General features: G+C 42.6%; 1 protein-coding gene across 2 annotated transcripts in view; it reads right to left on the bottom strand.

The window, feature by feature from the left end:
- The window catches only part of TMCC2 (transmembrane and coiled-coil domain family 2), a 94310-nt gene extending 81273 nt beyond the window's left edge, over positions 1 to 13037 (bottom strand). For both annotated transcript variants that reach the window (XR_015951097.1, XM_035122736.3), the window contains exons 1-2: positions 12799 to 13037; positions 12191 to 12412 (exon numbers count right to left, since the gene is read on the bottom strand). Coding sequence is in view for 1 of the 2 variants with exons in the window: in XM_035122736.3 (XP_034978627.3) it covers positions 12191 to 12379 (189 nt within the window). In the remaining variant the exon portion in view is untranslated. The remainder of the gene's footprint in view (positions 1 to 12190; positions 12413 to 12798) is intronic.
- Positions 13038 to 16912: the final 3875 nt, after the last annotated feature.

Genomic DNA, 16912 nt, shown 5'->3' with positions numbered 1-16912 from the left:
AGCTTTCGTGTGCATGCACACTTCATCAGATACACTGAAACGGAAGTCACCAGACCCTTATGTATATTCAGAGGGTGGGGGTGGGGGTGACGGGAATGGGTGATGGGCTGATAGGAGTGGTAAACCTGTTGATGACTGTTAATGACTGTTAATGACTGCAATTGGTCTTGCGGGGGGGGGGGAGCAACGGCTGAGGTGCTAAGGAAAGCTTGATAATGATAAAGATGATAGTGGTCGTGTTTGTTCTGGGTAATTACCACAGCAAAAGAAAGATTCTGACCATAGATACAACCTTCAGTTCAAAAAATCACTGTGTTTCAGTAAGCCCCTCCCCCATGACTTAAAGGTGAAAGCACTTTGCCTTTGCCGTACAAACGAGAGTCTTGGTTGAAAAGAAATGAGATTATATATATATATATATATATATATATATAATGTTTATTATTAAATTAATATCCCATCTTTCACCCCAAAGCTGTCCTTCCCCCCCCCTTTATCTCAACAACAACCCTATGAGGTAGATCAGGCTGAGAGATTGTGGCTGGTCCAAAGCCCACACAGCAAGCTTCATGACTCTATGGAGATTTGAACCCGTTCTCCCAACTTCTAGTCCAGCACTTTAACCACTACACCACATTGGGCCCAAATGTAGCTAATGTGAGCCCTAGATAAGTCCCACCGAACCCAATGCGACAAGTCAGTTGCAACTAACTCAAGACCCACTGCTTCCAATGGAGCTTAGTCAAGACAAGTGGGACCTGTCACAAAATGTTTCACTGTGGAGTGCTCCTGTTCAAAGTGCCAGCCAGCCAGCCATGTCCTCATCTTCTTCCAGGATACTCCATTACATCAACAACTGAGTTTTCCAGCTCTCTCCCAAACAGATAGCATTAGCATTCTGTGCCCCCTGAACATGATAAATTCTCACTGGGCTTTGGGAGGGGGGGTTGCTCCCTTGTCGTCGTCCCCCCCAAACCTACTGATACCTCCTTTTTGTGCACAGGTGATGTCATTTGGGCACTCACTGTTGAAGAAGTATTATTATTATTATTATTATTATTATTATTATTATTGGAATCATTTGCTTTGCAAATGGCAGGTGGCTGGCACAGAATGACTGTTGCTCAAATCCAGGACGGACAGACAGAAGTTAAAGTGAAGTTATGCTGCAGAAGAGGGCACAGATTCATCTGTGTTACAAATGCAGTCTGATAATATTCTCTTATTCAGCAAACCCATTCCGCCAGCAAAAGGGCTCTAGCCTTCACAACAGGGCTTCCCCCCCCCTTCCCCTCCCGCTGCACACCCCCTACACCTCACCCATATCTCCTCTGGAGGGTAGAGAGGCAACCGACCCACACCATAGCTGCAAGCTGCAGAACCATGAAAGCACACATACACAAAACTGTCCACGTAATTCAATGTGAAAAAGGATGTGTCTGCTAGGAATGGCAAGCCTATCTCAGTTTGCATGTTCTCTTGTTGGTTATTGCTTCTCATGGGTAATTCCTCCATTTGGCTTGAAGTCTAAACACTGGTGCCTGCTTTGGACCAGTGTGACACACTTACACATCACCAAAAAAAGAAGAAATGAATAATCAAAAAAGAGGACATAGATCTGAATAAAATTTCCATATGCTACCGGTAATTTATATGCCTAGATGCAACAGACACTACAATTTAGACAGTAATGCAATACATTTCACCATAGTGGGGTAGACTATGAGCAGATGACCTGTGTGCTTGCTCAGTCGGCCCTCCATGTGCTCACTGTGGGTGGGGAACTTCAGGGCCCCTGCTCGCTCCCCCTGCAGTGATTTTCTTTCTTTAAGCCAGATTTCAGGCCAACTGAACAGTTTATAACCAGTATGAGGTTGGCCGCAGCTCTTGAAGCAAAATCAAATGTGACCTGAAATGGTGCGTGTGTCTGCGCTCGCACGCACGCCTTCCCTTATCCTCCTTAAATGTCACCTCAAACAGAAATGAAAGAAACTGCACACATCTGCCATCTGAAGTCCTGAGGAATTGTGACCTTTATATCTAATTAATTTACTTGTTTAACTCACACAAATCCACTTGGGAAAACTGGTTTTTCAAGATCCATGCGCTATTCCCCCTGAAAGGTTATTAAACATCACGGAACATTTACGTGTCTTGAAATCCCACATATAGATTTAGCAAAGTATTGTTTAAGGATTATTTATGTACTGTAATGTAATTTCTACCCACATGATCTCACAAAAGTGACCCCAGCCCAAGGCAGGGTTTGGTAAAATATTAAACCATATCATGAATATAAAAGACCCTCAAACTAGCATCCGGTACAATAGAGAATCATAATCGTGATTATGGCACAATTCTGTTTGAGCACCTCAACAAGTGCAGGAGGCAGGAAACGAGTTGCCAGCAAGCATGAAGTGTTGCAAAGGGTCCACTTACAAACACTGTGTTATCATAAGGGCGGCATAATGATAAAGTTAACATTTAGCATAAGTTATGCAGCACAACACTCCATGCACCAAATGTTTGAGCATGCAAGAGAATGACTGAAACCCATAGTAGCAAACCAGACAGTAGCTGATAAACGATTTTACAGGGCGGTCACTAATCATGTCATTCCAGAGCCCAAGCTGGTACTGTTCATGCTGCCTGACAGCAAATATATTCAGGTAACCCGTAGGGGACTTGGCTCACCTTGACAATGACCTTCTAAGACTGAAACACAATAGCTTATTCTCCCGCAGGACACACATTTCAAGCATACTATGCAAGAGCTGTGACACTGGACATACTAATCTTCATGGGTAAAAAAGGGCAAATGTCACAGCTATCCCACAAGGCGAGACGTTAATGTCTCCTGACAGAAGTAGGCTTCTAATCTTCAGAGACGTCGAACCCTGAAACAGTCTCTCCAGAATGGTGCCAGAAACAAAGACAGTAAGTGGTTTTAAAACTGAGCTGAACACAGTTAACTATAGGTATTCAATACTGCATTTTAATTTAAAGCTGCCCAAGTACCATTCTAGGGATGATTTTCCTTTGCTATCCCTTCAGGTTTTGAAGTGCACAGCCGAGCAGGGGAAGGAGATCACCTATTTTCACAAGGCAAGGTTAGGAAATTTGTTTGCACATTTGTGCCAAATTCACAACATATTTGCAAGTTGATGGACTGCTGATAATTAACATAACCTGCACATTAGTTTAACCAACATGACAGGTGCCAAATTGCAGGTGGTGAAAAGACTGCATCTCTGCAACATTCTACAGTATTTCAAAATCAAACCACTCAAATGTGAAAAATGTTAAGTCAGCTTCTGCAAAAACTTTGTGGAAACTGAAAATGTAAAACGCATTTGAGTTCCCTTTTAGTCCACTGCAAACCCTTTAGCATTTTAGTTTTTACCATCTGGTTTACAGCGTTTATTGCTGCAGCTCAAGAGGACTAGAAACTTGCTGCTTTTGTTTCCAAATGGAAGTTGGGCTTCTTGTGGGGTGCAAAACAAAATACTTAAATATGTAATTATGTTTAAAAGCTTTGGCTCCAGGCCAAAGAGCAACAACGCATTTGTGGATCCTTGGTCCTTGGCTCCTAGTTCCTGATTCTAGTCTCCCTACCATGCAGTGCTGAAACTTGCTTGAACTTCTTGTGATGTTAACATTGGATTGTTGCATGATTCTGTCATGTTTGAACCTAGACTAATTCTCTGTGTTTGAGCTTAATGTGTTTGAAACACACTGCATCTGCAACCCTGCCCTCATTGGTGAGTCCTTTGGCGAAGGTTCGTATCTCATGCAATTGGGACCCTACACCTGAGGGTATTTCCTGGAGCATGACATCCTGCTTCACCGTCATCCCAATTCCCAACAAAAATCCCACCCCCACTCACCAATGCTTTTATTAGGCCCAGAAAAAAGCTTCCATTGGTACCAATGGGACTTGCTAATGTTGCGTTTAGCATCCTGTCTAATGTGGCTCTCAGTTCCCACCTCAACAGTGTCAGGAAACAGGAGGAACAGCTATACTGCTACTATGCTGGAGAGTTGTCTGAGCCCATGATTTAACTGCAGGGGAGATTTTCCCAGGACAAAGTTTAAGTGCCCAGCTTGCAAAGAATTATGACAGCTCCTTACAATGCAAAACATTCATAGTTATGTAAAAGAACAGGACCTATAAACAGTCACGCTAAGATAAGGAAAGCAACGCTGATCTCACTGCACTCTGGGCTTGGAAGGAGCCTGACTTGCACTTCACCAAGGTCTAAATTATATTCCGTTACACTCAGCAAAATGTGCAAGAGAAGAATACACCCAATAGAAAACAAAAACTGCTAGCTTAAAACATTCAGGTCTTCATTTATTACAAAGACAGAATGCCTATAAACACAAGCAACTGAAAAATGAGACCGAAGGCTGTCATTTACTAAGTTTTCACTCAGAAGACTGCACTAAATCTTTATAAAGAAAAACATACAGTGATGGTTGGTGTGCTAGAGTTTGGGCATTGATTGCCTAAGGCAGAGGTAGGGAACCAGTCTCCCTCCAGATGTTGCTGGAATACAACTCCATTTATGACCATCAGAAGTGAGGAGAGCAGTAGAGCCCAACCTGTGCCACCCCACCAGCTGCTAATGCAGAAGGTCCCATGTCCAACCTCTGGCATTTCCTATTCAAGCAGATCAGATAGCAGGTGGCAAGAAAGGCTCTGGTGTGAGATGCTGGGGGAATGATGCTGGTGGCCAGAGGAGACAGTGCTGGGCTGGATAGTCTGGCCTGGATAAGGCAGCTTCCTATGAAAAGTAAGACAGTCACTGCCACTGGGCACCAACCAAGAGGAAAGAGGAGCATAACAGAAGGAAACACAAGGTTACAGAGACACAGGGGCTGCTATGTCAGCATAGTGTGGTAGGGAGCCTGCAGCCTACAACCAAACTTCAGGAAATCCACAACCAACCATCATGCAACCCATAGCATCATCCAGCTCTTCAGAGTAATGGAAGGGAGTGAGGAAGGAGAGAGAGAGATGGGGTGACACAGAGGAAGATCAAGGGATAACAGAGAGAGAGATGCAATGTTGTACACTTCCACTACTTTTGGCAGCCACTCCACTCTCCATCAGATGTGTGCCCACCTGCAGTTCCAACTCCTAGTTGCCTTTTCCAATGAGTTAATGGACCTTCATAGGAAAAAGGTCCTCCATCTTTTCTTTAAACTATCCCCACCCCTAGCAAAATTAACAGGCATGTAAAAATGGGAATATTTGTTTGCTTTCTAGAAGCACTTTGCCTCAAGCTGGCAACAAAGGTTCACTTTGTGGAATCACTCAATGCTTTATGCCCAGCTCATCACTCTAAGGATTCTGCACGGTGCATATTTTTAGTTGCAGAAATCCCAAATGAACTTGTGGCCTGCTATTAGCAACGTGTTTATAATCTCTGGAAGATGCTACTAGAAAAAATTGGGATATGTCACTACATCTGGGGGAAGGTTGCCAAAAAATCATATTGGTAGCAGATCAGTAAAAGCTTGGTCAGCAGTTCGAAACCAATTCTCCATAGGACTTTCAATTCTCCCTTTAGTAAAGTTAAGGGGTGTGTATTTATTTATGACACTGAATTTAATATGAACTCACGCATCCTGTTGCTGAGCTTATAACTGCTGCCCATCCAGTCTTAGGCATAATTAGGTCATCCATCTGCTGTTGTGTCTTGCCAGGACTTTTTCCCAGTCCACTTCTGCTCTAAAAGGCTTGCTCATCACCAGATGATTTGATCTTTTATTTGGATAAAGGTACCTGTATGTATGCAACCCTACACTCTTTCCTCCCCAGTCACAGGAGAACAGATTCTTTCCTGCTAAGGATCCAACAGAACATTAGAGTCTGAATGTTCTGCAACAAAGAGGGTGCATATTTTTACAGCAGCACCTTTGTTATTAAATTAACAGATCAAACCCAGCTTTAACCAATGAGGTGAATTTGGGGCTATTGATATGATGCTGAAATATAGAGATCTATGAATGAAGGTCCAGGTTCAGTTCCCAATATGTCAGTTAAAAGGGCACCCTGGGCAGATTTTAACAAAAGGAGTTGTATGAATGAGTCTTCGTGGGATTCCACTTTTGGAGAAAATGGATGCTTGAATAGTCCCATGCTTCTGCTTTCCAGTGCAAGGTTTAATATGCTGAAAGCAGACCTTTACCTCTCCTGAATGCTGACATGTGGATTTTAAGTGCTTTGCTGGTCATGAGGTTTTGGCAAACGCCTGATCCTGCCACCCTCTGGAGCTGGCTGCATGAAGGGAGACTTGTTAGTCTTGTCCACTTCTGCAGCACACCCATCTCAAAATGCGAGCTCTCTTTTCACATGCTACAACTTGTGGCAGAAAGTAGGAATGCAGACTTACTTGTTCACTCTCAACATTGTGAGTTGTAAAACAGGGATGGGGAACCTATGGCCCTCCAAATGTTGCTGGAGTACAATCACCATCATCCTTGACCTTTGGCTACTCTGGCTGATTGGAGCTGAACAACATCTGGAGAGGCATAGTTTCACCATCCCTGTTATAAAGTGTTAAACGGCCGTGTGTCAAACTTCTTTCCATTCATCTAACCCACTGTTACCTATTCTGATCCAAGTGGTTCCCAAACTCCCCACCCCCCACCCCACTTGAAATTTGCTGAATAACCACTTAACGATTTTTCTGCCTATGGTAGCAATTATAATCCATTATGCTAGATGCTGCATGGTTTTTAAGTGTATTCTTATTGCTTCTTTTATTTCTTATATTGTATTATGGTTTGAATTAATTAAAAACCAATATGGATATTCAGTGTAATGGATGTGCTCTCTCCCATCGTCAACCACAAATCCACAGACATGGACCACCTGAGTGAAGCTCTTGGACCACTTGTGATCTATGGGCCACAGTTTGAGAACCCCTGAAATAGATGATAAATAACAGGGGGACAGAGCAGAAGTCCCACAATGCACCCTCTATTTGAAGTCCTGAAGGTAGAAGTCAAACCGCCATAACTTGCCCCCCGCCCAATCTCCCAGTCAACCGATGGATACCATAGTGAATGGTATTAAAAGTCACCAAGCTGGTCTAGGAGAATCAACAGGGTAGCATTCCTCCTGCCTCTCAATAAAGTTCATCAATCAGGCCAACCAAGGCTGGTTCAGTTCAGTTCAATTCAATTCAAGCCTAAAACCAGATGGAAATGGGTCCAGGTGATTGGCTTCATACAGACATGCATGCAGCTGGCATCCTCTCTATTACCCTGCCTAAGAAAGGAACATTCACAATTGGGCAGTAGTTATGCAATATATCAAGCTCGGAAACTTCAAATTTATATACAAATTTGATTATGATGATGATGATGATATCTGCCCAGGAGAGTAATTCTTAGAAAAATCATACAAAGATCCAGTGATAAATCTTTAGGATACACATATCACACATGTAAAAAGGGACTACATCTAATCCAAGCACTGTAACTCCTGCCTTGGTAACATTCCTACCTACTAACTGGTTTATCAACCAATTACTAGGATTGATGCTGTGCTGGAATAGTATACCAACTATTCGCTCAAGGTGTTAGATTATTGGAATAAGTTCTGTGCTTAATACTTAGTGAAGTATCGATTATAAGAGTTGTATTAACATAGGTGAGAATAAAGCGTTAAAAAGGCATCTTGCATTTGTCTGATCTCGGGGCTATAGAAAGGGAGGCTACTGGTGATAACTGGCTGCTTTATAACATCTACTTTTGGTTTGGTTCAAGGATTCATTTCAACTATATACAAGATCTTGCTTGAAGCTTCCTCAGAGGAGGTTTTAGGCCAGCACTACCGGTTCCACCGTCGAGCCTATGGCGCACTGCACGGTGTTGCAACTTTGACACAGTGAACTGAGCAGAACAGAAGGCAAGGGGTGGAGGGAGCACTGAATTTTGGCCTCACACAGGGTGCCGCTGAAAAGTGAAATACCAAAGTACGCCCCTGGCTTCATTTGAGTGCAATCTGGCTCCATAAACCTGGTGAGAGCAGAATTAGGATATGGTAACCAATGATGAAATTTGGAGGGAAAACTTGTCCAAAGCTACCGGTACCTTAAAATCCTTATCTGTGCAAACTAGGAAGCTGTATTTGAAGTTGGTCCACTGCTGGTACTTTAATTATTTCATAAAATTTATACACCACTTGACTGTAAACCAAAACATCAACGAAGTATACAAAAAGATAAAACAAAACAAAAAAAGCTTTTGAACAGTACTTTAAAACATACAAATAGTTAAAACCCTAAAACAGATTAAAATTTACAACTTTGTGAGCATCTGAGTAGGGTTGTCTAAACAAGAATGTTTTCAGCAGGCACCGAAGAAAATACAGTGAAGGTGCTTGCTTGATATCAAAAGACAGAGAGTTCCAAAATGTCAAGAAAGTTCTCTTTTGTGTGCAAGAATTGCCCCCTCTGTGTTAGAAGGGGTGTGGAATTATAGGCTCCTATCATTGGGGGGGGAATGCACATATTTCTTTGCTTTTCTTACTCTGCTCTGTATTGTAAAATATATTGCTTGTTTATTGTTTTATGTTTGCTTGAAATAAAAATGCAATAAAAATGCAAACAGCACCCCTTTTTTAGTTCCATCAGGCATTCCAACCATGAAATTATGAAAAATTGCAAAATCAAATATAATCAATATTCTGTCATTAATAGATTGGCTACCCTGATGTTAAAAATCGGGTCTGGGTTGTGAACGGCTGCGCTTTTGGTAATTCAGCTCTACTTTTTAGCTTGTGTAAACTAACACAGTTCTTCTGAAGACAATGAGTTACAGCCATCTGTGTTTCCTGCTTTACTACATTATTGTTTCATACTATAAAATGGAGAACCCAGATGCTCCTTCATTTTTGCAAAGCATGGCAAAAAGAAAGAAAGGAAAAGGAAAACACCACACATACTAAGTGCGATTATTGCTAAGTGCTAATTGTTATTACTGACCATTATGTTATCAACGGAGAACATTTTTTTCATGCATTAGCATATAATGGGTTTCTGAAAAACACCCATTTTGGTCTCTTATCTTGTTATTTTCAAGAAAAAGGGATAATAAATAATTAGCATTCCATATCCCTTCTGGTCATAGTTTGTTCCGTGTTCCAGTTAGGGAATCGGAAGGAAACTGTTCGTTATGTTTTTCTTTGATGCCACTGCTATTCCTAGTACATTATGTCTAGCACACCACTATTTGAAATTTCCTGATACTCCCTAAAATGCCATTTGTGCCTCTCCCATTCCAAGAAGCAATAAAAGGTCTGCAGTGGAACTTACTAAACAGCCTCCTCTACAGCAGCACACTCTAATCTATATATTCCATCACCTGTGGATGTTCTTGCTCTCTGGTTTTAGTACAGTCAAATAAAAAGCATCCCAGGGGAGTGAGCAGGGGCCATTTTCTGACTGTAAATGTGTTTAATCCTATCAGAGGAGATGAACATTCCTTGTTGATCTCCTTAGTGGCTGCTGCAATGGGTTACTACTGTGTGTTCAACAGGTTATGTTCAGGGCACCAAGTCCTGCTTCAGTGTGCTCAACAAAGACCCACTGTAGCCAAATTGCTTCAGTTGTTGCAGCTTGAATAGTAAGAGAGGCCTCTACTGATCAGGCTAACACAAGGGGAATTACACTGACGCAAACTGTGGTAAGTGTGGTTGTGTATTAAGCATTGCTGACATTCTACAGGTCAATCTATTTGCCCCTCCTGTCCACAACTCTGGCTGTCGGTGGCTCTCTAGGGTCTCAGGGAGAGAGGCCCTTCCCATTACCTGCTGCTTGATCCTTTTAACTGCAGGTGCAAGGAACTGAACCAGGGGCTTTCTGTACTTTCTCTTCTACCCTTGCATCCAATTTGGAAGCTGCAGCTAGTGCAAAATGTAGCTGCTAAGAACGCTCAAGGGGGGATTCACCTCTGCACATGTTACAACAGCAATGCAAGGGCTGCACCGACTGGCTATTAGCTACCAAGCCAGGTTCATGATTTTGCTGTTGACATTTTAAAGCCTTAAATGATTTGGGATCAGTGGGCTTAGCGAACAGTTTTCCCTGGTACAGACCAAGTCAAAATTTAAGAGCCTCCAAGGAAAGAAACCCTGCCGGTTGTTCTACGACCAGCAAATTGTCACCTGGTGACAACATGGAAGTGGGATTTCTCAGTAGTCACACTCACTTTCTCCAGAGACAGCAGTAACTAGTTTTAAATGTTTTTTTTAAAATACAAATATGTTTACCCAAACTTTCCTGGACTTTGTTACCTAATTCTGTAACTTGCTACTTTTTATGCACAGTTTAGTTTTACCTATGAGATACAGTTTTAGTCGGCTACATAAAAGTTTTATTCGATTGTTGTATATTTATATGCATTTCTGTTGATTTTTGAAAGTTATATTTTAAGTGAACAACTTGAAGACTACTTTTTCTATTAAGCAGTGTATACATTTGATCACTAAATAAATAATCCATTCTTCCTATTGCCTTCCAAGCTGCCTCTGCATAATTATTTCTATTAGAACAGCAGCAAGGATCTCCTGCTGAGGTCAATTGAAAAGGAGCTTGCTGCCATGCAATTTTATGATATTACAAGCATATCTAAGATCAGCCTTCCAGATGTTTTGGACTAAAACTCTCATAAACACCAGTCAACATAGATAGTCCAAAATACTTGGAGGTTACCTGACTGGTGAAGGTTGCCTAACATTATGACATAGTAGTGACCAAATTGAAAAACAACAGGAACAACTTTCTTCCACTATATAAATGTATTTTCCCCTGCTTGTTCGTCTAGAGGGGAGTCTTACTTTCCAAAGGTGATTAAATCACTATGTATAAGTCTACAAAAACATAGTATTAGAACTTCCACTTGAGTGTAACCTTTTGCACTCTTTGTCTATACACTTAAAACTACTTTACCAAACAGGTTAACAAATATCACTCTATTTTTACAGAAGCAAAGTGACTCAACAGCACACACACACACACACACACGAGGAAGCAGCTGTGAATGCTGGGAAATTCCTGAACCACAAGCCATTCATACAGATTATACTCATCACACAACCCTTAATGCATAGCACTGCCAAGAAGAGCTATTTTGCATAATGTGTCTGTGTCATAGCTGTGTATAAAAGTTCTATTTTATCACTGATAAAGATTTTTTCAGATGCATTTTGCAACCACATAAAGATTTACATGGCTACATTGTAAGGGAAAAGGAAGCTTTGAATTGTATCGTGCAATGGATATATATACAGTATATATAAGTGTTGGTTCACCCCAAAGGCCCATTAAGATCTAGCATCCTACCTGTGACCACGTACAATATTAAGGGTTTGGGAGAAACCAAAGAACAAGACACAACCATTATAACAGAATGAACGATTTCCTGACATTCACACTTGGCTTCTAGCAAGCCTGAGACGAAGCTGCATGCCTGAACCATTTTGGCAAAGAAATAAACATGTGAAATGTCCCTGTTGTGCTATTGGCTGTTACGACATCTCACGGCATTAAGCCACCGGCATACAATTGGGCATAAATTGACACACACAGAGAACAAATAACAGTAAGTTATAGTTCTTATGGAACAGCCACTGGGCAAAATCTGGAACTAGATACTATTAAGAGCACAATCCAGTACAGTATATGTCAACCAAATAGTAAGTCCAACTGAATTTGACAGGACTCACTTCTAGGCCTGGAGTCCAAATGCATTTATAATAAAAATGATTGTGTGACACAGGTGTTCCAAAAATCATTGAATCTGATTGAATCAACACTGTCTGCACCAGTGCTGGGATGCATTACAAAAAATGTATCTGTATAACAAGAACATGGCAAAGATGACTTAAAGGTGGACCAATATTATTTATATGAGTGTAAGGAATCCTCACACCAGGAACTTGCCAGGCAAGTTGGATATTGTTACCATTTGGTAAACATTGGGTTGACTGACATGCCTTCAAAAAGACAGCTCATAAATGCGGCACCTGTAATATTTTTGCAGCTGTCAATAATTTAAACGTCTGCCAGTTGGAAACTGGAATGTGCGTTCCAAGCAGCAATAAAAACAAATGAAAATATGCCTTCTTTTCTTTTTTTTCGTTCAAAAGGGAGATAGACCTACCAAAGCTTACCTTTAAATCAGGAGGCTTACTCCGGGTAACAGGATGGGGAGGAGGGTTTGGATTGGAGGCAGCCAAATCTGACAGGGCGGCAGCTGAATCCCCAGCCTTGGCATCCATGGTGGATAGGACAGGGGCATCTTCAGCCCCAGCAGAGTCTTCGTCTGATTGCTGCAGCTCATCCGATTTGCACCTCTTCATGCTGGGTGAGAGGTCGGGCTTGCCCTTCTGCTTCTTGAAAGCATTGCAGATGAAAAACAGAGGGGAAGAGATGGGGAAGTGGGGTTGGGGGAGGGGGGGAGAAGAGGACCAGACAGGCTTGATCACCACTGAAGACTGAAGTTCATTTCACCTGTGAGATGCATGCAGGGAGCCAAACAGGCCATAGGGAGGAGCTGGGGAGAAGATGCCTCCATCCAAACACACTGCATTGAGTAGCAGCAGAAGTGGAACCACCACCATTGCCACTAACACCACTAACCCCCCCCCCCAATTAAACTTTGGCTGCAGCCACATCTGCAAAAGGCAGTGGCTGGAATTTGATGGGGTGCGTGTGCAGATGCCATGGATTGATACTCACCCCCCTCCCTCCTTCTCTCCCTCCTGGCAATGCCACTCACTGTTTAGGAAAGCAAACGAGCGACTCGGCTCTTCGCGCCGCCTTGCAGGGCTGCAAATTCCCATCCGATGAGTGCATGTCTTCTCCCTTTCATTCAATGTCCCGGACAGCTGCTCTCTGTCTGCCTTGCTATCTCCCCAGCCAGCCAGCCAGCCAGCCAGCCGCCGGCCGACCCACCCTCTCCCTCTCTCACTCTGAGAACCCACTTTACGCCGCTCCTGCCGAGGCTCAAGAGCAAATCCCTCAGCCTAACCCACCCATCTAAGCCAGCCGGCTTGATAGTCTGACTGACAGTCGGGCCGGGCCAATCAGAGCCCGAGCCCGATCTGGAGAGCGGCAGGAGGCAGACCCCGCCGGGCACTTTCCAGGCTTGGTTGGCCGGTACCCCTCATCTTTCCCCGCCTCGGCCCCCGCCCGCCCGCGTGCCGGCCCCCGCCCGCTTCCCGGGAGCTGTCGATGGGGGAATGGTGCTGCACAGCCAGGGCTGCGGATTTGCAGTGCAGGCAGCCGCTGTCCTCGCAGCGTTGCGGAGGCTGGGAGTGGGGGGGGGAGCGGGAGCCCGAGGAACCGGTCGCTGTATTGGCGAGGCGCTTCCGCCTTGTGAAGGGACTCCTCGGAGGACCCCTGCCTGGCGCTGCTTGTGGGAACGTGGCGAATGGTCTCCGTGATGCATCAGGAGGAGGAGAAGCGCCACCTCTCCCATTGCCATGGGAACTCCTCCCACCACCTCGCTCCTGGCCGGGGGCTGGGTTTGCCTTTAATCTGTCAGCAGGTTCCCACCCAAGGACTACGTTGCAGCTTTATCAACTTGATTATCTTCCTATTATTATTGTTGTTACAATTGCCATTATTACCGTTGTTGTTGTGTTTGTGCATTTCTGATACGCAGGCATCATAGATGTTTTCGATTCGAATCCAAGTATTTTCTCTTTCTTCCCCTTTCTTTTCTTCTTCGTCTTTCCCATCCCTTAGGAAAGGATGGAAGTCTATTTGCTAAACTTGTTTTTCAGCCTTACACAGGCCTCTAACTCGCACTCTTTCATTTTGTCTGGAGACTGCCGCTTTCGACATCTGTGTGTGTGTGTGTGTGTGAGAGAGAGAGAGAGAGAGAGAGAGAGAGAGAGAGACTGCGATGTACCAGAATCTGTGCAGAATAGAGACTCGTCTCCAGACTTTGTCAAAACCACACACTATTTGGCCTTTCCAAAAGGAAAAGGGAAAATCTTATTTGTATCCTGTGCTCACCCCCACCAACAAGAAGCTCAAGGCAGCATACATGGGTTTCCTCCCACTAGTGGACAAGGGTGGGTATTCCTTTCTTTAAAAGCTGGGCAGTGTGATGTATTGTAGCCTCTATATGATGTACTTCCTACAATCTCCCACTTTGTCTTTGATCCAGCCAACTCTTACAATCCTAAAAGAAAAATGTCATATGCAAAGGAGGCCTAAAAGAAGAAAGCAGGTGACCACTGTTAGCAATATGTGACTCAGTGTTCTGTCTGTAACATCCTCTTGGAATTGTGTTACGCTTTCATTTGCCTCTTTGTTATTTGACATTTGTCAGTGTTTGTTGGTGTATATAATTTGAAAAACAATGATACTCCATTTGCATATTGTGATACATTTGTAGGACATCAAAGGCCTCACCTGAATCCAGTGATGACACAGGCATTTGCTGCTTCATCAACAAAATCCTTGGGTACCAGGCAGTCTTGTTCTGCTCCTAAGAATGATTATAACCTTTGCTGAACCTAAATTTGAGAATTGCTATAACTTTAGGTCTGCCTTTTAAAATGTTCACAAGCTTTGTGGTCCAGGCAGAAAATGGTAGCACACTATAATCAATAACTTCAGACTATCGTTTGAGGCTGATGATGAGTTCAGAACAGAAGACCAAGTCTAGTACTCCCACACTATCTTTTTTAATCTTGTTTAAGCCCCATGGGCTGCTGTGCTAAACAACACATTCTAGAAAAATGCAATATAATTCAATGAACTAAGTGTAGAGTAGGTGGCTTGAGAACCACAGCCTTGCTTATGTGATGAGCCACTGTGCAGAACTGGGGTGAAGGGCATTTATGATGTGGCATTGGCAATAAATGCCATTTCCTTGCAGAGTTGTGACCCACCATGGTATGTAATTGCATAATTAGCCATTCAGGTCACCACACCACTGTAGTAGTTCAATACTAATGCTACACTGAAAACAGCCATTTTGACCAAATATGGTATAGTGGCATTTTGACCACTGCCAAGTCAAATGTGTTAGTGTAAACTTACTTATCCAAGATTTGGAAAAATAGACATTTATTATAGGATTGTAACTGAAAAGAAAAATAGCAGGACGGACTTGCCCCACTCGCTAATCAAATACAATGCATCTATGGCTCTGCCCAGTGGAGACACTCTGGCCATCACTGCCTCAGAATGCCCGGCTACCTCTGATCTGCGTATATGATGCTTCCACTCTTATTGTAGTCCATACAAGTAGACAGACTGCTAATATTTTCAGAAGATCCTAACCTTAACCATAAAAATCATTAAATGCTAAGTCCATGGGATACTAGTTCTGTTAATATGTGCATGTATTTATTTATTTTTATTTATTTGCAATGGTACTGTGCCATATTGGCTCCACAGAACCAACCACACAAAAATGCCTAGTGCATAAATAATTTAAATCAGACTGCTTTGATATAAGCCATCTTAGTCCCGTGAAAGTCATTGAAACACATTTAATTGGTCTGTGAACAGCCATCCCTGTAAAGTGATTCAATCATAGCTGGTCCCACCATGCACCAAGGAGAAGCAGGCTGTCTGAGTGGAGAATCAAAAGAGATAAAGGGAGAAATGTGTGGATGGGGTAGCAAAACATTTTGCAATTAAAAGGTTTATTTTTGTTATTATACTGTAATTATCATTATTATTAGATTGTATTTGGCTGCCCATCAATATAATTGCCTAGGCAGTGTGCAAAATGCAATATATTAAAATAAAATAATTAAAAATATGTCAGTAAAAATAACATAAAAGCAGCAGAGACAGAATAAAACAATTTACAACTCAGTTGGCACAATGACAATGCAATGGAATATATCTTCTTTGGTGCCTTCACTGCCACTAAGTGAGCCCAATGATGAGCCCTCACCAGTGTTTTGTTGCATTCGACTGGAGTTTTCCTTCACTCACATTCAAGCCATATTCTAGCTTGTTTCCTTGTCTAATTTCTGGAGTATATCAGGGAACCAAGGGGGCTCCGTGAAGCAGGAGAGGGTGTTCAGCAGTGATCAAATCAATGGCCTGAGCCATCCAAATGTTCCAGCAGTCGGCCAGGGCTTCAGCAGAAGTGTCAGTCATATCAGCTGGGAAATTCTCAGCTTATCTTTTTTTTCCCTGAAGTGGAAGTCCAAGTGCTTTGGGCAGCAATTTGATCGGGAAAAACTAATTAAGGGCTTCATATCATCCTGTGGCCATAATATGAGGTTTCAGTGCTTTCACATAAATTGATTGATTCACTGAGAAAACTGCTTCAACAGACCACAAAATGACCTGTTTCATCCAAAGGAAAGGGCTCTGATGAAAATGAACTGTGATGGATACGTAAGCTCCTCTCATCTTATTTTAAAGCATTTCCTGTTTCTGAGTAGTGCAAGTTATGTCAGCACAGAACAGATGTGTTCTAGTAGGTGGTCTCATTGGCTTGACTATTTCTGTAAAGAGTTATTTTTACATGCATAGCTCTAATAAAGCTTTATAAGCATATTCATTAGTCTGCATAAAGGCTGAAGCCTTAATGTCCCTGCTGCATAATTCACTTTTAAATTTAAGGCATTGAGACAGCAGGGTACTTTACCAGGTTGACAGAGATAACCTTCTATGAAAGGGCCTTGGGGACATTCACTTCATTAAATTTAATACAAAAGGCCCCTGCTTGGAGCTCCTTAGCATTGATTTTGTTATACAGGAAAAATCTAGGGCAATTGTACAGGCAAGTGTCGATAATACCTGGCTTCCTGTTTTTTTTTTGTTTGTTTTGTTTTTCTGGAGTGCTTGACCTCACCTACATCCACGTTTGCCAATGAGAAACTATTTTCATATCCCATAAAATTGATCTA

Source organism: Zootoca vivipara, chromosome 7 (genome assembly GCF_965207765.1).
Source record: "Zootoca vivipara chromosome 7, rZooViv2.hap1.1, whole genome shotgun sequence".
Lineage (NCBI taxonomy): Eukaryota > Metazoa > Chordata > Lepidosauria > Squamata > Lacertidae > Zootoca > Zootoca vivipara.
Note: the sequence above shows the minus strand (reverse complement) of the source record. Positions and strands in the feature narration are given on the sequence as shown.